General features: G+C 34.1%; 2 protein-coding genes across 2 annotated transcripts in view; one reads left to right on the plus strand and one right to left on the minus strand.

Moving 5' to 3' along the window:
• Positions 1 to 2,774, plus strand: part of LOC111051876 (midasin-like) — a 629,562-nt gene extending 626,788 nt beyond the window's left edge. The window contains exon 48 of the mRNA XM_039437291.1: positions 1,640 to 2,774. Within this exon, the coding sequence (XP_039293225.1) occupies positions 1,640 to 1,819 (180 nt within the window). The 3' untranslated portion in view covers positions 1,820 to 2,774. The remainder of the gene's footprint in view (positions 1 to 1,639) is intronic.
• A 6,363-nt stretch (positions 2,775 to 9,137) lies between these two features.
• On the minus strand, positions 9,138 to 20,557 carry LOC111064275 (mitochondrial import inner membrane translocase subunit TIM44). The gene is made up of 6 exons (XM_022351983.2): positions 20,392 to 20,557; positions 20,139 to 20,253; positions 19,405 to 19,568; positions 15,897 to 16,030; positions 13,169 to 13,335; positions 9,138 to 10,869 (listed from the first exon to the last, which is right to left on the minus strand). The coding sequence occupies exons 3-6, from the start codon at positions 19,494 to 19,496 to the stop codon at positions 10,120 to 10,122; spliced, it is 1,143 nt and encodes a 380-aa protein (XP_022207675.2). The 5' UTR covers positions 19,497 to 19,568; positions 20,139 to 20,253; positions 20,392 to 20,557; the 3' UTR covers positions 9,138 to 10,119.
• Between the last annotated feature and the right edge of the window lie 609 nt (positions 20,558 to 21,166).

Below are 21,166 nucleotides of genomic sequence, written 5' to 3' on the forward strand. Positions count from 1 at the left end.
GCTCTTAAATGCTAAAGCGCTTGTCGGCGTGGCCAATAATTTAACGAAGAAAATTTTATGTTTTTCTGCACTGAAATATTTTTCGAAGCGTAGATTGGGGCCCCTTTTAAAACTTATAACTCACGTGAATTTCCTTGGCGGTCGTGGTTTTCTTCTTTAGATCAAAAATCGTTTGATCGGCAGCGGGTCCAGGCTTCGGTTTCAGCACGTGGGGAATTTTAATTTAATATTTCCTTCACCAAATTAATTAAGGGATAATTTACTTTAAGCTTTTAAATTTATCGATTGATGAAAACAGAAATTTACAAATAACAAATAGATTGGCCTAAAATATCGGCTCACAAATAGAACATATAAAATCGAACGAAAATTTTACAAATAGGTCTTGGTAACTATAAAGAGATCTGAACGGTGAGGATTTCAAAAGGGAAGTGCTGTCTTTTTCTCTAAGCTTCTTGGCTAGACCTTTCTTCTGAGAATCTCGATGTAATAATTTGCATGAAAATTTGCCATTGGTAGAACGATTGTGACGTAGACGTGACGTCAGTGGCAGCAGTAGAATATAATTCCTTTAATTACAATAATAATTCAATTTATGTAATTCTTAAAACTGCTTAATCTTCTAGACATAGTTCCTCTCATACAATGTACATGTGCTAGCGTATATGATAAGGCAGGTTTGTTGTCTGATAGTAGATTAACATGTGTTGCTTTCAAACGATCACCTTTTTGGTGCTATTTCTATGCACTATGATTGGCTTAGGCTTGCCAAAGAGATTTAATTACCATGTGGTTCAGTTGAATTAATCATTAATAAATTAATATTCTTATACAAATTTTATTATGTTTGAGACTGTTATAATTAATTTCTGCCGTTTTATCAATAATATAATTTCATGCTATGACCTATTTAGTTACAATAAGACCTGACATATAATATAATTTCTTAAATAATAAATAATTTCAACGATAATACATACATTTTATTTTTTTTATTTGAAATTCTTGGTCCTTTATTGATAGTTTTATAATTTTTAGAGATGGTATTATATCTTACGTGAAGCCAGCATGACATTTGACAATACTTTGAATCAGTCAGCTGTGTTCAGGCTGCTTTAAAACATCTGATCGATAGTAAACAAAGTGTAACCTCAAAATCAGTGAGCAATTCGTAAACAATTTGTGCTTTATTTGCAAAATAATTATAATTTTATTGAATAATTTTTCTAGAAAATGTCGGTACAGAACGGTACTCTTATCTAATATACAGTTATTGATAAGTAAGCTTTATCGCTCGGTCGCTAACTATTCCTTTAGCAAATTCTTTCATTTTAAAAGGTAATCACAATTTTCTCTCTTCTCATGAGGTCTATTTGAAAGATTCATCACAATATTTGTACAATATTAATTACAAGAGTACAAATAGACATAAGAGTATTACAATACAAATAGACATTGATTTTAACTGAGTACAACAATATTATCAATGTAATATTTGGCACTGCCAACATAAGAAACCTTATACACTTACACAATACCTATACACTGTATTGTTTATACACTTAGTGTTAAATAATGTTGTTTGTACGTATCTCTTTTTGCAAATGAATAAATTTCAATTTAATTTTTTTCGTTCCAGGACTCAATCCTGGACATTCGAATGCCGAAATTCGTGGACGGAAAACTGCTTGGTATCTCTTCGTACATGGACAGTTTTCCATTTCCATTTTACCTCATACTGCGTGACATCAACGGACTCCCTATGGTGCTTAGTGATGCATTGAGGCAGTGGTTTGAACTTGTCACCAATCTAGTTTAAATTCTATTGAGCATCAACTAACTCATCAGTTGATCACGAATTTAGTTTAAATTCTATTGAAACTGAATTCATGAGTTGGTCACTAACTTATTTCAAATTCTATTGAACATCAACTCATGAATTGTTCACTAACTTATTTCAAATTCTATTGAACATCAACTCATGAATTATTTGTCACTAATTTAGTTCAAATTCTATTGAACATATTAATAATCCTATTGAAGTCTCAACATCATCAACTGATAAAACTATTCAAGTATCTTGCAAGAACTGGGACATTAGAGAATTGTTTCCAAAGATATTTAGTTTTGTAATTTTATCACAATATTGTTAGTGTGTTATTATCAGTTGAATATTCATTTTGTAATATTTAGTTTTGTCTCAATATAATTATGAGCTAAGCCTATCTCTGAATGTAGTTCACATGTTATGGAAATTTGGAGTCAAAAAGTATATTTTTAATAATGATTGTTATCAATCAGTCATGATAAAATAGGTCATGTTATTGAGATTTCATTATAATAGTTCGGTTATAGATATTTATTTTTGAATATTTTTTATCATTATTTCCATGATTTAAGTTTCAAATAAGTTTCATTTGAGTTTCATAATATAAATTTATGACACGTTCATGTACTGCATGAATAATATTAGTTTTTAGAATAGTATTCGTGGTAGAAGACGTCTTCCACCACCTATTTTTATTTTTGTTTTAGTGTATCTTAGTGCATAGTCAGTATGTATTGTAAAATATATTTTATTAACACTCCATAATTGCACATTATGAGACTAATGTCTGGAATTATGAGTGTTTAGGCAATATGCCCAATGGAGGAAATATGTTGTTTTTGTAATTTTCATTTCAAAAATTGAAACAATCAATGTTTTTGTAATGTTCACTTCAATAATTGTAAAAATCAAGACGAAAATAAAGGAGATACAGTATTTCAATTGATTTGGATTTCCATTTCATTACCATAATATATAAATAACTTTTTGTGTAGTTGAGAAGTTGATATTGTGCTAATTATTCATATTGAATGAAAAAGACTAAGAAATTGTCGAAAAACCACAGATTTATTGATACTTAGAAAGACCGGTTTCGGTTATTACACCATTGTCAATCTCTGATAAACTGAGATCAGAGATTGTTGATGGTGTAATAACCGAAACCGGTCTTTCTAAGTATCAGAGATTGACAATGGTGTAATAACCGAAACCGGTCTTTTTAAGAATCAGAGATTGACAATGGTGTAATAACCGAAACCCGGTGTTTCTAAGAATCAGAGATTTACAATGGTCTAATAACCGAAACCGGTCTTTCTAAGTATCAGAGATTGACAATGGTGTAATAACCGAAACCGGTCTTTTTAAGAATCAGAGATTGACAATGGTGTAATAACCGAAACCGGTCTTTCTAAGAATCAGATATTGACAATGGTGTAATAACCAAAACCGGTCTTTCTAAGTATCAGAGATTGACAATGGTGTAATAACCGGAACCGGTCTTTCTAAGTATCAATAAATCTGTGGTTTTTTGACAATTACTTAGTATTTTTTATTCAATATATAAATAAGTAACCTAGTTCTTCTTAGGCCGAATACACACTGAAGTGAAATGGCGATCAACCTCAATCCAAAGCCCGAATATTAAGCAAATCAGGGAAATTTTCATTTTTCATGAATTCCTTGATGGGTTTTTTTTTCAAAAATGGTCAACAATATTAAAATCGCTCAAACTCTCAGGAATGATTGTATTTGACAAGAGGAAAAATATAATGTCATCGCATTGGCGAAATTCCTTACCGTTCGTTCATTAGATATGGACACGACTCCGACATTTCTCAGGTCAGGCTTTATCTATGGTGCAAATTTAAGCCAAATCTGAGATACTTTTTGTTTCAGTGAGTTTCATGATGGTTACATGATAAATATCAATTTTTTGTGAAAAATAAAAATCACTCAAACTTCATGATCTTAGATATGACCAAATTTCAGCTAAATATGAGATACTTCTTGTTTCGGTGTGTTTCACGATGGTGAAACAAAAAAAAAATCGCTCAAACTTCGTGATCTTATAGTCTTTGATGCGAGAAATACGAATCTGGAATCATATTTGTAAAATTACTTACCGTTCGGGAGATATGACCAAATTTTAGCAAAATCTGAAATACTTCTTGTTACACAGTGTCTTTCACGGAGTTAGTCCAAGATAGCTATCAATTTTTTGTGAAAAAAAGATATCGCTCAAACTTAGTGATCTTAATGGTCATTGATGCGAGAAATAAGAATCTGGAATCATATTTGCAAAATTCCTTACCGTTCAGGAGATATGACCAAATTTCAGCCAAATCTGAGATACTTCCATGATAAATCTCAATTTATTGTGAAAAATAAAATATCGCTCAAACTTAGTGATCTAATGGTCTTTGATGCGAGAAATAAGAATCTGGAATCATATTTGCAAAATTCCTTACCGTTCAGGAGATATGACAAAATTTCAGCTGAATCTGAGATACTTCCATGATAAATCTCAATTTTGTGTGGAAAATGGAAATCGCTCAAACTTCGTGTCTTATGGTCCTTGATGCGACAAATACGAATCTAGAACCATATTTGCAAAATGTCTTACCGTTCAGGAGATATGACAAAATTTCAGCCAAATATGAGATACCTCTTGTTTCGGTTTGGTTTACGATGGTTAAGTCCATGATAAATTTCATTTTTTTATGGAAAATGAAAATCGCTCAAACTTCGTGATCTTATGGTCTTTGATGCGAGAAATACGAATCTGGAATCATATTTGCAAAATTCCTTATAAAACACGTGCTAACTAACTACCTAAGCTGTGATGTCTCCGGCCGGTTCGGTAGGTCTAGAAACTATTCATCTATGAAACAGGGAAATATCGTGTTGAAAAGGGAAGAAATGGTACAATCAAGTGAGAAGTTTTCTTCAATTAATAAATACAGTATGATTTGGAGCGGCTCAGACGTTTCAAGGTTCACCGCTGACAACTCTTGTCTTCTATCGATAGCATTCCAACGATACCATTCATTCAATACAGCACATTTTAGAGCGGCACAATTTATATTAAAACCGGAGGTCTTATCAAAAATCGTTACACATACGTTTCTGCGCCTTGTTTCAAAGAACTTGCATACCAAATTTCATCCAAATCGGACAATAACTGCGACTGTAACAGCGGTACAAACAAACAGACAAAAGCCGATCGAGTCGAAACTAAGACCTCAGCTTCGCTTCGGTCAAAATTTCAGTCCCGTGCGGGAGATATGGCCATTTAAAAATATTAATACAAATAATTCCATAATACCCTCTCGTTTTCAAACTTTTTTATATAAAACAATTGATGTTGTATTTTATACAAAATTGGGAGTGCCGGTTGCACAAAATCCGGTTAAATTTTAACCATGATTAGTTCCACGAGAACCAATCATATCAAAAATGCCTTCTCTGATTGGTTCTTGTGAAATTAATTATGGTTAAAATTCAACCGGCTTTTGTACAACAGGACCTTAATGTTTTATTTTATATAAAAAAGTTTCAAAACAGAAAGGTCCTAAGGAATTATTTTTATTATGTTTTATAAAAACATTCGAGTAGCCTTATAACTAACTACAGTAGATAACTTCCAATGAAAACTAAAAGCCATTCAAGAACAAGAGAATTTAATTCGTCAATCTTGCACATTGCTATAATATTGATAATATTATCAACAGTTTGTGTAGAGCAGCAGCCACACAACATTAATTTCTTGTTTTAAAATGCTAAACATTCACTGTATGTAACAGTTTGTCTTCTCGACATACTAGTAACCATTCAAACAGTAGTTCCTAAAAGTTTGTCTTCTCGACATACTAGTAACCATTCAAACAGTAGTTCCTGAAAGTTTGTCTCTTCAACAAAATGTTGTTTAAATGAATCAGCCACGAGAAAAAGGTGTTCTATCATAGAGAAAATATAGTATAATCTATCTTATGCTATTTTTCCTCTATGATACTAGCCAATAGGGCAGCCAACCTCACAACCTAAGTGACTAAACTCAGATTAACTTCAAAACTTCAGCATTCCCAATAAATAAAATCAATGTATCCTTTTAAACAATGGTCACAGTTTGAATATAATCTCACTTTAGTCAACAGTCCTCTGCACTATAGGAAGCACACGACGAGACTGTCCCTGGTTTCATTGTTTCAAACGGCAACCAGGGACCATCTCGTCCTGCGTCACCTATTAATAGCCGACCTTTTCTCGCGACTTGGGATGAAAACATAGCGGAGCTTTGAAGGTGGCTTTAAGCTTGAGACTGTTGAAAATAATGAATCTATGTTATTTAAATGGGACAAAACAGACAGCTTCACTATGTGCCCATCATTTAAATACATTAATTCATTTAGAAGATTTATTAAATTTAATCTTTCAATATTTAAGTGAGGAATTTTAACTTGAAACTGTTGAAAATAATGAATCTATGTTATTTAAATGGGACAAAACAGACAGCTTCACTATGTGCCCATCATTTAAATACAATAATTCATTTAGAAGATTTATTAAATTTAATCTTTCAATATTTATTTGAGGAATTTACTCTTGATTTATTATACTTCATTATCAATCAATTTTATTTAATATATTGCTATCATTTCATGAATTAAATTATTTTCTTACACTTCACAAGTTATTTTTTATTTTTTTCTTGTTTTGTATAAATAAATACATTATCACTTTTTATTATTATACGAGTAGTTTAGTTTAGTTTAAGCTTAAAGCCATTTATTTCATAGATTAATCTACGTCAAATTGTAGCATTACCTTCAACACTCTTAAGTTTGAGCTACCTTCACCCCTCCACTATGTTCTCACCCTGTAATCTGTTCATCGATATGAGAGACAACAGCATAAAGTTTGCACTTTATAAGCTATTACTATGGAGAAAAGATAGCATAAGTAGATATCCCATGGTATAGGGCGTTTATGTCGCAACTTTTACTGTTATCTCAAGCCGATAGTTCACGTAGTTCTTTCCTATGCAGCTGTGTGATGCTGTTAGTCTCTCAAATTGTGCCGTTCATACACTATCACCCCAACAAAACAGTAAAAATGAACAATAATCAACAGTAATCGGCTTGAGATAACAGTAAAAGTTGCGACATAAATTCCCTATACCATGGGATATCTATTTACGCTATTGTTTCTCTATGCTATTACTATGGAGAAAAGATAGCATAAGAAGATATCCCATGGTATAGGGTGTTCAAGTTCCACATTTCACTGTTAACTCAAGCCGATAGTTCTAGCATTTATTTTTCGTGAAACTATGTGGCGCTGGTAGTCTCTCATACTGTGCCATTCTTAAGGTTGCCTACAGATATACGCGCCGCGAACATGAGCAATTCAATTATAATCAGCTGACTATATCTGTATTTTTACAGAGACGGTAAGATACAGAAATATAAAAAGCTTGACATCATGTGAATTGCTATGTTCGCGGCGCGTAAATCTGTACGCACCTCTACACTCTCACTCGGCCAAAAAGCAATAATAGACAGCAGATGTCAGTAATCTGTTTTAGATTCGAAAATCGGCTTGAAATTTGGAACATAAATAACCATACCATGTGATATTTTCTTATGCTATCTTCTCTGTATGCTATTACTAAGCTCGGTAAGCTATTGATATTACAATTAATTGATAATTATCAAGCTTAGTAAGCTATCAATAGCTGATTATAGTATAGCTATTATATAGACAATAGCTATTGAGTAGTCATTTCAATGGTTACACAAAAGCAAACATTATGACCCGGTTGCACAAAAGCCGGTTAAATTTTAACCGTGATTAATTTCACGAGAACCAATCAGAGAAGACGGCTACTCTGATTGGTTCTCGTGGAATTAATCACGGTTAAAATTCAACTTTTGTGCAACGGGCACTATGTGTTGCATAAGAAGATATCCCATGGTATGGATCGTTTATGATCCAAATTTCACTGTTTTAACTCAAGCCGACTACTGTATATTATTACTGTTTTGGTCGTGCGAAGTGCGAACGTGTAAGAACGGCACAGTTTGAGAGAATACCAGCGTCACATAGATCTATCAGCTTGAGTTAACTGTGGAATTTGGAACATACGTCATGAAATAACATAGCTTCACGAAAAATGACTACTAGGACTCTCGGCTTCAGTTAACAGTGGAATTTGGAACATACGCCATGGAATAACATAGCTTCACGAAAAATAACTACTAGGACTCTCGGCTTAAGTTAACAGTGGAATTTGGAACATACGCCATGGAATAACATAGCTTCACGAAAAATGACTACTAGGACTTTCGGCTTCAGTTAACAGTGGAATTTGGAACATACGCCATGGAATAACATAGCTTCACGAAAAATAACTACTAGGACTCTCGGCTTCAGTTAACAGTGGAATTTGGAACATACGCCATGGAATAACATAGCTTCACGAAAAATGACTACTAGGACTTTCGGCTTCAGTTAACAGTGGAATTTGGAACATATTTCAATTCAAATCAATTCAATTTACATTGAATATTTACCATGTTTACTATTGTAAACTTTCAACAATATACTATTTAACATGTCTACAACACAATTTAACATGTATACTATTACATTTATACAATGGGATTTATATTTTTTTGTAGTTGAGAAGTTGATATTGTGGTAATTATTCATATTAAATGAAAGAGACTAAGAAATTGTCAAAAAACCATAGTGTATTTTTGACAATTTCCTAGTCTTTTTCATTTAATACCATGGGATATATTCTCATGCTATCTTTTCTCTATGAAAAAGACTAAGAAATTGCCAAAAAACCACAGATGTTTTTTTGACAATTTCTTAGTCTTTTTCATTTAATATGAATAATTACCACAATATCAATGGGATATCTATGCTCTATATCTCATGCTATCTTTCCTCTATGTTTGTAGTCTCTCACTACCTCCGTAAACAAAGCCGTAGTGCATTCGTGTGACGTCAGCACAGGTAGGACTCCTACACCATTAAAAACACTAGCTGATATAGCTCAGCTGAAATCAACAAATTTTTATTGGTGTAGGATCCCTACCTGTGCTGACGTCACACGAATGCACTATGGCTTTGTTTACGGGGGTAGTGTGTACGCCCAGGCTAATAAATTAATATCTAGTAGAAAACATACCTCCTTCGACAGGATAGGCTTGATACGGTGGTAGTGATACAATACAATTTAACCTGTATACATACAATTTTACATAATAAAAACAATATAAAAATCTTGAAGCACCCTTTATTTTTTTTAAAACTTTAAAATAGTTCAACAACTATTGAACTATTGAGTTTTTAACCCTTATTGCCGGTTGCACAAAAGCCGGTTAAATTTTAACCGTGATTAATCTCACGAGAACCAATCAGAGAAGGCGTTTCTGGGAAGACGGCTTCTCTTATTGGTTCTCGTGAAATTAATCACGGTTAATGTTTAACCGGCTGTTGTGCAACCGGCACTTTGACTACCAAATAGGTTCCATGAAGCTTGTCCCGTCAAATACCAAATAACGAATTTTACCATTGGGATATGTCCCAATACAAAAAACACGATGAAATGAATAAAATTTAGTAAATAGCTTTGCAATTTCAATTTCACATGTTATTATTGACATTATATGAAGTTATTTACTTACTTTCAACTCAAAATGACACTGCAAATCACATTAGAACAGCTTCAAAACCAGCATCTGACACATGCATGCATGAGAGCATATAACCACAATATAACCTCAATTCACAATAATATGGCGATCAGATAGTACTAAACAGCTGATTTATTCTACAGAATAGACCCTAGACTACCGCTGGGATTCATTACTGTGTAGTTTAGATGATCTATTCACCCACTGGGATTCGATGAATTTCTATTGGGACATATTGTCCCAGTTGTAGTCTGAGGTTGGTCATTTCTGCTGGGACATATTGTCCCGTTGGTAGTCTAAGGGTAGTCTGAAAAAAAGGGTGCTTCAAGATTTTTATATTGTTTTTATTAATTTGAAAAGTAGTGAATGAAGTGTTTTTACAATTTAACATGTATACTATTACATATAAACCATGGGATATCTTCTTAATAAGCTATCTCTTCTCTATAGTTGAAGTCTCTCCTTTCGATGATCAGACTATCTACCATTAACTCAACAGCTGTTAGCATTGACAACAGCTGTTAGCATTGACAACAGCTGTTGGCATTGACAACAGCTGTTAGCATTGACAACAGCTGTTGGCATTCACAACAGCTGTTCCTGACTCTGCATAGAGAGATCCAACAGCCTCCAGGCAGCCCTAGGGTTGAGTTCGGCCGTATCCCTGCAAAGCACCCACACATAGTTCACCAAATACACCGTGTCCGCACTTCCATCAACCACCTTCCCCTCCCTGTCCTTCAGGCACAGAATCTGCTGCGACGTAAAGCTAATCACCAACACCGGACCTTGGTCCATCACTTTGCCCATCACTAGATCCAAATTATCGATGTCTAGCACTTTGGAAGCGAAAACCAACCCCTGTTCTTTAGCTTGTTTGAGAGGGATGGATAGTACGTTGAATGGACCCTCGTGGCACCAATCTTTCAGTATCTCTAAATCCCCGCGCACTATTGCTTCTAAAATATTGGGGATGATATCTACCTCACACTGTTTCAAAAACTCATTACGATCGAAATTCGGGTCAATCTTACAAATTTCGGTTAAAGTTTCTGAAAGTTCGGTCTTCTGAAACAACCCGCCCATGATGTCAGTGACTTTCTCGGTGAGAAGTCTCGAAGCTCGAATCATGGGGTTGTCACTTTCGTCGTATTTGATCTTCCAGTCGAGCACTTTGTTGACGTAGGGGTTGTTGTCCTTGAAGCTCTGCCACGACTGGTAGAAGCGCGAGTCCTTGTGTAGCTCGACGCCCGTCGCGTCTGTGTTGGGTTCGACTACCCGGGAATCGTCGGCACTTCCCGACGTCTCCACGCGACGTCGCAGTTGTCTCGGCGCCTGAAACACAAAAACAAAATACATTTTCCCACAAATACCTTGAAAAATGACAATTTGTGTACTGATTGCAGGCCGCAAAGAATCACTTTTCTGCTCTAGTGCGCAAAGTATTACTTTGCGTACTCCAGATTTGCAGCAATTGATTGATTGATTCTTTATTCATACAACAAGTACATCATAAAAATGATAGGGAGAGAAAAAATAAGGTTACCTTGTTCTATTCCTCTCCCAAATTTAGATAAGGTTACACATAGTCCGAGATATGTTAGTCTTAAAATAAATAAATTATATGCTAGTCTTTAATTCAATAAATGAACCAATTTGAAAAAATATATTTTTAAAGAAATCAACTTCATTCATTTTAATAAACAGAATCAATTAGTACAAAACAACCAAGAAATCATCAAATAAAAACGAAACGCCTGGAATACCATAACAGATTTAATTATAGTGAGGTTCACGTTATAATGGAAGTAGAGAAAGATATCCGCAAGGCTATTCTCCAATCTTTCTACACTGCCATTATAACGTGGACCTCACTATAGGCTCGGATTCAGTACAAAATCTATAGACCTATATGGACTATAATATATGGTGAGGTGGTACTACCCTTCGTTCTCCCCAACAACTATAAAACATAGAAACTATAAAAACATCTATAAAATAGTTACAATAGTTAGGTATACGTTATATTGGCGGTGGAGAAAGATAGGAGAGCAGCGTTGCCGATTCTCTGCCTTGCCACTGCCTTCTATAGAGGATAGCCAATACTGGTATGTAATATTAACTGTTCATTCTTGATAAAAATGATAAATTATATTATTTTAATCGCCAATTTTTGTCAATGATTTATTAATGTGTAACCGCCCTTGATGGGGGTTGAAGATATCTTATTACTACTTCAAGGGAGTCATGAGAACTGGATAGACAACAACATTGTATTACCTAAAGAATTTCTCATTTATTAGGCTATGTCAATTACTTGAAATTTAAAGAATGAAATATGCAGTACATTTTATCCAAATATTATTCCTACAAAAGCTACCTTCCAATAAGATTCTGGTAACTAGAAATTTACTACAACAATGATTTTATTAATTAGGGTCTCGGCCGGGTGAAAATGTTTTATAAGAAGCTAGAAATTTTGGCACTTACCCACAGCTATCACTCCCACCGTAATCCCAAACCACAGGACACTCACGTATATCATAATGCCGGAAAAATAACTTAAGTTTTTGCAATACGGTTTGGATTTTGATCCGCTCGATACCTCGGTTGTTTAACGATTGGAGGTTTTCCGTCCGGAAAACTTCCCCCTCTCCACGTCAGTGTGCCAGAAGGCCTAACTGATGCTATTGGAAGAGTCGGTTCTCACGAGATTCGGCAAGCGGGTACTTGCCAGGTCTGCAGTATTCCTCTGTGAAAATATCTACAGGCTACCAAACATCCGCCTTGTCCTTGCCTCGTGGAGCCGCCTCTTCCGTGAGAACTAGCAAATATCCCTGAATTTGCTGGTTCCCAGAGTCGTTTAGACATAAGTTAGCAGAATCTTATTGTCGCTGCAAAAATACTACTTACTTACTAAATTATATATTTTCTCACTAAAGTCCAACTACGGAAATTATTATTCTAATATCAGAGTCTTTTCTCCTGAAAAAATCTTAAATCTAAAACACGAAAAAAAAACAATCAATAAATAAGTAATCAAATACTACCCATGTCACAAATGCATTCTCATAATTGAGATTGACTATTATTTTGATATTTAATTATATTTCTACATTGTTGAACGATCTGGCAAAGTTGCGGAGCTATAAAAGGAGAAAAGGATATAGCTATCTGCTTTGTCGAATGATAGACAAGGATAGCAACAACAATATTTTTAAAACACAGTCATTATTATACAGTTTTCATCTTTGGTGAAAACAGAAATTTTAAACTTAACCTCACTTTGGACTATTTATGTGCCAAAATCAAGGAATTGAAGAAGTTTTGGGCAATTGCCTGTTTCTCTTTCCAAATATCGTGTTTGTGACTGTTTTAATAAATAAATGAATAAATAAATAAATAAGTGAATTATATTGTAGAAATCATTATCCTTGTGTATCATTCGACAAAGCAGATAGCGCTATCCTTTTCTAGCTCCGCAACGTTGCTAGATCGATTTTACTTTCATTGCCTTACCTTCTACCATAGGGAATGGAACAAATAATTCATTAAGATTACCTATCTGGAAGATTATATTTCTTCTTGTAACGAGTGCATTAAGAATGAATTTGAATAGTGAATAAATAATGACCTTGTACATGCGTGCTTTGAGCGAATTGTAGTCGATCTCTTCCTTGACAGCAGCGGCGGTCTGACTGATGGTTTGGAAGGCACCTGTCTTGCCAATCTGCTGGCCTCGTTCACTTATCGTGTCGGCTGCGTCTCGCGCCGTCTTACCCAATCCTTCTTTCAACTGGCCTGTCAAACAGAAACTAACAATCTAAGAACACTTGAATGGACGACTTGCAGACTATATTAATTGTGAAAAAATATGAAATATTCACTAACGGACTGGAGCATGCTTTCAAATCGCATGGGATTCTTCACTGACAACAGTGAGATATAGCAGTGGATAAAGGAAGAAATTCAAGACATCTTACGAAACTATCCACCCGAATACAATATTCCCACATGAAGTATCAAATTAAGTTTTCCTCCACCTACTGTCTAAAGTACCAACTTTACTCCCTGAAACATAATAGTAAAGTGTCACTTTTTCGCTCTCGGTAGTAAAAAACAGAAAAACTCCCTAGGGAGTAAAAGTGACTCCATTTGAATAACATGGGAAGCATCTCTATTTTAAATCTTACATTGTAATAGGTTAGAAGGTCCAAGCTCAGATGAGAAAGCATAATAGAGGTGTCTGTCATTAAGTCAACTGAATTCAATACCACAACCAGAAATTTGTTCAACTCATGAAATATATGTTTGTCTGAAATTATATTCTTAATATTAGTAGACGATAAAAATTTATTCAATTTTAAAAATATTTGATTCTATTCAAAATACCAGCCAACAAATATTTTTGATCTGCAATTCAAATCTGAACCGCGTGATCTGGAGTCAGCCATTTTTGTTAGATGCCCAGCTGATATAATTGTTACAACTTTTGCCGATAGATAGCGCAATCGGCAGTGCCAATCAGACAAACGGTTTTTAGGTTTCAGATTTTAGGTTATGTTGTTAGGAAACACTGTCACCAATACGTAAGTTATTAAAATGATATTATTTGCAGTTTCTATAAAAAAATGTAGATGGAGGAAAAATGTTGTGTACATCACGAGCGAAAAATACGTTTTCTCCCTCAGGAAAATTGTTGCCCTCGGCTTCGCCTCGGGCTTCAAACTTTTTCACGCAGGGAGAAAAAGTCGTACTTTTCACTCTAGATATACAAATAACTATTGAACAGTTTCAGTTTAAACGAAATTTACTTTTCAACTGGATTAATACCCGGTTGCAGAGTCGTCACATGAAGTTAAAAACAGGCAGTTAACTCATTTAAGAAGCCACAAATTCACTTTCCGTTGCACAGATGTCAAAGTAAACTATAGCTCCCATAAAACTAAAAACAACCAATTAGACAAATGATTTCGTTGCACAGTCGTCAGAAAGAGCTTATTTATGTCTCCAATAGCTAAAAACTGTCAGTTAAGTTATGGGCCCGAAGTCGTGCTGTTAAATCCAATATCCACTTCTGCCAAATGCATTTTAGAGGTTGTGGTAGCTTTTTTTTAAAGAGGTTTACGAAAAACCATCTGTATATAAGTAAATTATTTTTTCTCTCCCTATGTTTTTTCAAGTCTTTTATAACCTCCAAAGCGCTAAATATGGTAAGAAATCTCGCCAAAAGCCAAGAGTCGCCATATTGTTTATCAATTTTATATGAGGTCTTTTAGGTCAGTTAACAGTGATGTCGATTGAAACTTTCCCCGATGCCAATACATTGGTTGGATAGAAGCATGCACGGAAAAAAGTGAATAGAGCTGCAGTGTGACCTATGTGTGATGCTAATTCGAGATATAGCTAAATGGGCTTCGGCAAACGACTGTGCAACGACCAACCATTTATGTCAGTGATTTTAAAACTATGTCTCACATGAGGGTGAGCTATAGTTATGTTTGATTATATGTAACGACTCTACAACCAGGCATAAGTCTCGTTTATTACTAGTAGTTCTGTGAACAGTAGACCTCACGCAGTATTCTCATCCACAAGTACCTGATTGAAACTATAGACCTTATGGAAATACAGCAATAGACTGGCTTCTCCACACATCTGTGTAATCACTTGTCAGCTGATTTATGATAAATAGTTCTATAGTCTGATTTTTACTCTAATATTGGCGTATTCGAAGGAGGCTCCTTTTTCCTTTTATATTATCCTTGAAATGCAAAATTTCCAAAAACCTTGTATATACGTCGACGCGCAATTAAAAATGGAACATACCTGTCAAATTTCATGAAATTTCAATCTATTACCGCGTTTCGCCGTAAATGCGCAACATATACACATTTAAACATTAAGAGAAATGCCAAACCGTTGACTTGAATCTTAGACCTCACTTCGCTCGGTCAATAACACAAGGAAATATATATAGTGAGGTCCACGTTATAATTGTCGTGTTTGATTGGCAATGGTATTGCTATCCATGTCTACCATTCAACAAAGTGGATAGCGCCATCTTTTTCTCGCTTTGCTCTGTTGCCAGATCTTCCTTCAACAATGTAGAAATAATAATCAATTAACAAAATATTACATCTTAATCATCATAATTCATTATGAAATTATTGAAAAATATAATTACTTGCTTAATAAAATATAATTCATTATTTAAAATGAGAATGAACAGTTAATATATCATCAATAAACCTGTATCAGCTATCGTCTATAGAAGATATTGACAAGACAGAGGATCCTCCTATCTTTCTCCACTGCCATTATAACGTGGACCACATTATAGATAGGTAGTACGATTTTACCTGCTTTCTTGGCGATTTCTGTTTTTCCAGCCTCTTCAATTACGTTGGTAACTTTTTCCCTGATTGTTCCAAACTTTTCCTTAATCACCTCAGAACTTCGCGATGCTTCGCTCTCAACGGTTTGATACTTTTCTCTGTGAACAAATGAAAATAGCCAAGTTAGCAGCTGTGATATTGAACTTAAAATTATAAAATTAGTAATGATAAATTATTGGTTTGAATTCAGTTCATACCATACATTTTGTAAACAATTGAAATGTTTTTTTTTTCTTAAGAAAATGTGAAGATGGCGACAGGTTGAGGACGAGCGATGGTGGGAAGACCGAGGAAAATGGAGAGGCATTTTTCATACCTGGACCCGACACTATAGTGAGGTCCACGTTATAATGACAGTATTTGATCAACTTTGGTTTTGCTATCCTTGTCTATCATTCGACAAAGCCGGTGGTACTATTCTTTTCTAGGTTCACAACGATGACAATTATGTTTTTGACAGTGAAGAAATATAATTAATTAATGCAGAGAATCGGCATCGCTATTCTTCAATCTTTATCTACGGCCATTATAACATGGACCACACTATAGCTGGAACGAGACACGGATACCATACATTTTGTAAACAAATTGAAATGTTTTTTCTTAAGAAAATGTAAAGATGGCGAAAGGCTGAGGACGAGAGATGGTGGGAGACCGAGGTAAATGGAGAGGAATTTTTCATACCTAGACCCATCACTGCAACGGGGATCTAGATAAATAAAGTTTGGTGGCTTGGAAATCATCCAAAGCTATTTTTCAATCTTTCATCCATAATATCTGGGTGATAAACAAACTACAACTGGATTTAAAAAAAATTGAAAATAGTTGTCATGAAATGATACTGATAAGTTACTTCAAGGGCCGGTTTCCGAGCTCGCGATTTAGGTAAGTTCTAGACTTTAAACAGCTGGAGTCAGAAAATTGGCTTTCCAAAACGGGGCGTAGCCGCAGTAAATAGTTGCAGCAAAATAAATATTTATTTTCTCATTTCTATAATTGGAAATGTTTTTCCTTGAAATGCATCATTTCTAAATAATTCAAAATAGCTGAAACGTCACACTATTTCAACGTTATTTTATGTTGTGTTTAATTCTCTAGTTTTTCGAAATTTAATTTAAACGTGACTTTGACAATGACTGCGAATACGCCCCGTTTTGGAAAGCCAATTTTCTGACTCCAGCTGTTTAAAGTCTAGAACTTACCTAAATCCCGAGTTCGGAAACCGGCCCTTATTGTAATATAAATAAAACTTCATTTCAACACACATTTTTAGTTACAAGTACTCATGCTACATGCAAAATAAGTAATGACACTGTACTCAAGAATACAATAATTACACCTGTGGTACAGCACGGTGAGCAGTCTCTCTAAATCATTAATATCGTAGTAACATGCCTCTTCATCTTCTCATCTTCAAACTAGTTAATCCTCTCATAGTCTATTATCATTCTTTCTATTTCCAACTGAAGTACCCACTGTTTCAAAACGAATGACCCAATTTTTAACAGTTATATTAATTAAAAAAAATGTGTACTCAAACAAATTTTAAATCAAATTACTCACAGTTAGTATCCAGTTAATGATGATGTATTATAAATGTTCTATTATAGCCACCTCTAATACAAGGCCCCGGCCTACAATATTGCAACGTCGCAGTGTAGGCCTAGAATCTAATACATGATTGGTGAAAAATATCAGCTGGTATTTTTTTAAATCTGTTTCACCAATCATGTATTAGATTCTAGGCCTACACTGCGACGTTGCAATATCTTAGGCCGCGGCCTTGTATTAGAGGCGCCTACGGTTCTATGTGCCCCTATTTTGAGGCTCAGACAACATCTAGACGGAAGCTAAATCCATCCCAGACTGTTCACAAGCTGTTTGTCTTCTCTGACACTGCACCAGTTATCCTGGTTTTCAGCTCCTCAATATCAAGTGCTAAGGGAGGAACATAAACACGATCTTTAACGTTGTTCCTCCCACTTGATATTGAGGAACTAAAAAACAGGATAACTGATGCAGTAGCTACCGTCCGAGAAGACATACTTCTTGCGAACAGTCTGGGGTGAATTTGGCTACCGTCTAGATGTCGTCCGAGTCTCAAAAGGAGGACACAAAGAACACTTATAATACATCAACATAAACTTGATACTTCTGTGATTAATTTGATGTAAATTTGGGTAAACAGGTTTTTTTAATATAACTGTTTAAAATTGGATCATTCTTTTTGAAACACCCGGTATAGTTGTCTGTAAAGTATGGAAGTTATGGCACATCACCCTCACAAAAAATACAATACTTCAATAGTAAAGTTCAAGTAACTATTACATTTAAACTTACACCAACCCGTCTTTGATAAGTGATTCCAATTGGACAGGTGAGCGCTTAACGACTATTAATCAACAGTTGAGTTACATGTTCTTGCATCACTTCCAGAAAATTTATAAATAATTCACAACTATTGATAAATATTCTTTATCTATGCTATCGAAGTTGAAGTTTTTCGGCTTATCGTTTGATAGTTTGACACCTTGTGAGACCGGACTCCCCAAAAAAATGACACAAGAGTTACAAATGACAGTGACGTAGAACATTGTGATGGAGGATTATGCAATCCGTGTGCTATTTTTTTCCAAATGTAATGTAGGTGATGACATGATCCAAAATAAGATTGGTCTTTCTTTTTTAACAATTTTAGTTCCAATTAACCATGCAAACTATAAATTTGGAATTTATATGGATTGAGTTGAAATAATAAATAGAGTGGCAATATTTCGCTTAATATTATCACTTAAAAGGAGGAAATAATAAATGAGTTATTTTAGAAAATTACAAACCATGAAACACAAAATTCTACATTCTTTCAATCTAATCAACTTTCATTTAGGCTAATCATTCTTTCAATTCTACAATCTAAACAACTTCATGCTCCCCATTTACCCATGCATAAGGCAATTGCTTATTTGGAACAAAGAATTGTCAATTTTATCAACAATATCAAGTTTTAATTCCTATAAGATTCAATTGAAAAGAAACAAATAGAAAATTGAGAGATATTAGCTAACTTTTTGATATCCTGCTATCCAATTTGGTTGAAACAAATTATAATTTACACTAGAAACAGAGATGTTGTGGAATTTATTTATATTAAATTGAAATGAAAGAAATGAGTTCACATAGTTATGTGAAACTGCTAACATCCCTCTCATTTCACCTTAAAACAGAATATTCCAGACTATTTAGCCTTCTGTTTTATGATTAATGCTTACTGTTTTGATAATTTAATTGTATTGTATGAGATGTTATGGTATTTCACCATAACTGAAAGAATAAGACTGATATTGTCAATACCACTTTATTCTTTCAATTTGAAAAATTTAAAACTTCTATATCCCACGCTTCCAACTTAATATCTTCAAATCCAGTTTCTCAATTCCACCCTAAAATCTAAAATTAGTAAAACCAATCATACCTAGCTTTTTGTAAGGCGTCAGACTCTTCAAGTTTTTGTCTTTCTTCACGAAATCTTTTCAGATTCTCTTTCATTTCTTTGTTTTTGTCCATTTCTTGTTTTATATTGTCTATTAGTTGCGAGAAGAAGTTCGGTTTCCGTGAGGGCGTGGAATAGTTGCAACACTGTTAATAAAACATATTAAGAATTATTTAATTGAGAAATGATAAATACCTTAACACAATAAGATAATGCCCAACCTTTACCTTATGCCCTTAACCTTAATAAGGTAGGATATACAATATTTATTTGATGATGAATAAATCTAAGGTTTTAAATGACCAGATAATAACATAGTCTATTAAGCTACAATAATTTACATTTTTTTTATGTTACATGACCGAGTAGGTATCAAATCAATGATATTAACTTGGGCCCTAAACTCTTTTACATAGCTTTTGAAAATATCACCTTCAACTCAAGAAAGGTTGAAGGGAGCAACCAAAACTACTTACTAGTACAATATTGTTTTCCTATTTGCTTGACCTATAAAATCAATGTTTATGTTTAGAAATAGATCCACATGAACTTTTGCTTGTCTTTCAAGGGTTAACACTGACATTGATCAATATTTCAGTTATAATAGCCAGTAATATTGTGAGTTGGATGTGTGGATGGAATTATAAATTTATCTGATAGTAATATTGTGTTATAGAAATTGATCATTTGTGTAAAAGAAGTGTGAAATTGCTTACTTCTGAAGGTGAGACCGGTAGGCTGTTTAAAAGTGGGGGCTTGTTTTACAGCTCTGTTGATAGATTGCCGCTGTAAAGCAATCCACCAGCATGATTTACAGATGTTTTGTCGAAACTGTAAGGCAAAAATACATACATTATTACATCAACTTGTAAAATTTAGAATGATTCAATATTACATAACCTAAAAGGTAACAGTAAAACAGGAGATTGGACACAAGAAAGTTTAGTATTCTATGCAAAAAGTTCTTACCATCATGTGTGATGAAGTATGAATCAAATTTAATAACAAAAATATAATCTAAAGTCCATAATATTAATAACAATTTGGTACAGGCTGAATGAACAAATTATAACCCATGTTTCTCTAGTTTTTAGATTACAGATGAACTGAACAGATGAGATGGAGAGCTGAAGCGACAGAGGCGCTGCCTTGTGGCTGATTTAGTCCAGAACAGATAAGATGGAGAGCTGAAGCGACAGAGGCGCTGCCTTGTGGCTGATTTTCACTTCGAATAAAAAATGTAATACTATTTTTGTGAATCACGATCAAATCAAATGTTCACTGATAGAAAATCAATTTATGATATTTAAAGAGAAGTTCAGATTTTATAATGATCAGGTCAAGTTTCTTCTAATTTCTTTCAAAAAAAAACTTGACGTTATAATCAAGCTGGCTGTGAATGGATATCGAAATGTGAATATCGATATCACTATCAATCGACTAATCGGTAGTAGATATCGATTTTAAATATCGATGCTTGTTAGTATCGACTACCGATATCGATATTCTTGAAGCCCTGTTTTTCTTTATTATTTTGTAGGTAGCCTAATATAATCTAATATTTATATTTTTATATTTATTTTTCTTTATATTATTTGTATAGCCTACCATTGTAAGTGGTCTGCTAAGTTGATCCTTAGTTAATCGGTCGGTACGGAGACGGGCAGAGAAGTTAATGATAATTTCACTGAATGGCAATCATTTGCATCAGAGGAGTTTATTTACAAATACAGATAGATGATAA

Source organism: Nilaparvata lugens, chromosome 11 (genome assembly GCF_014356525.2).
Source record: "Nilaparvata lugens isolate BPH chromosome 11, ASM1435652v1, whole genome shotgun sequence".
Lineage (NCBI taxonomy): Eukaryota > Metazoa > Arthropoda > Insecta > Hemiptera > Delphacidae > Nilaparvata > Nilaparvata lugens.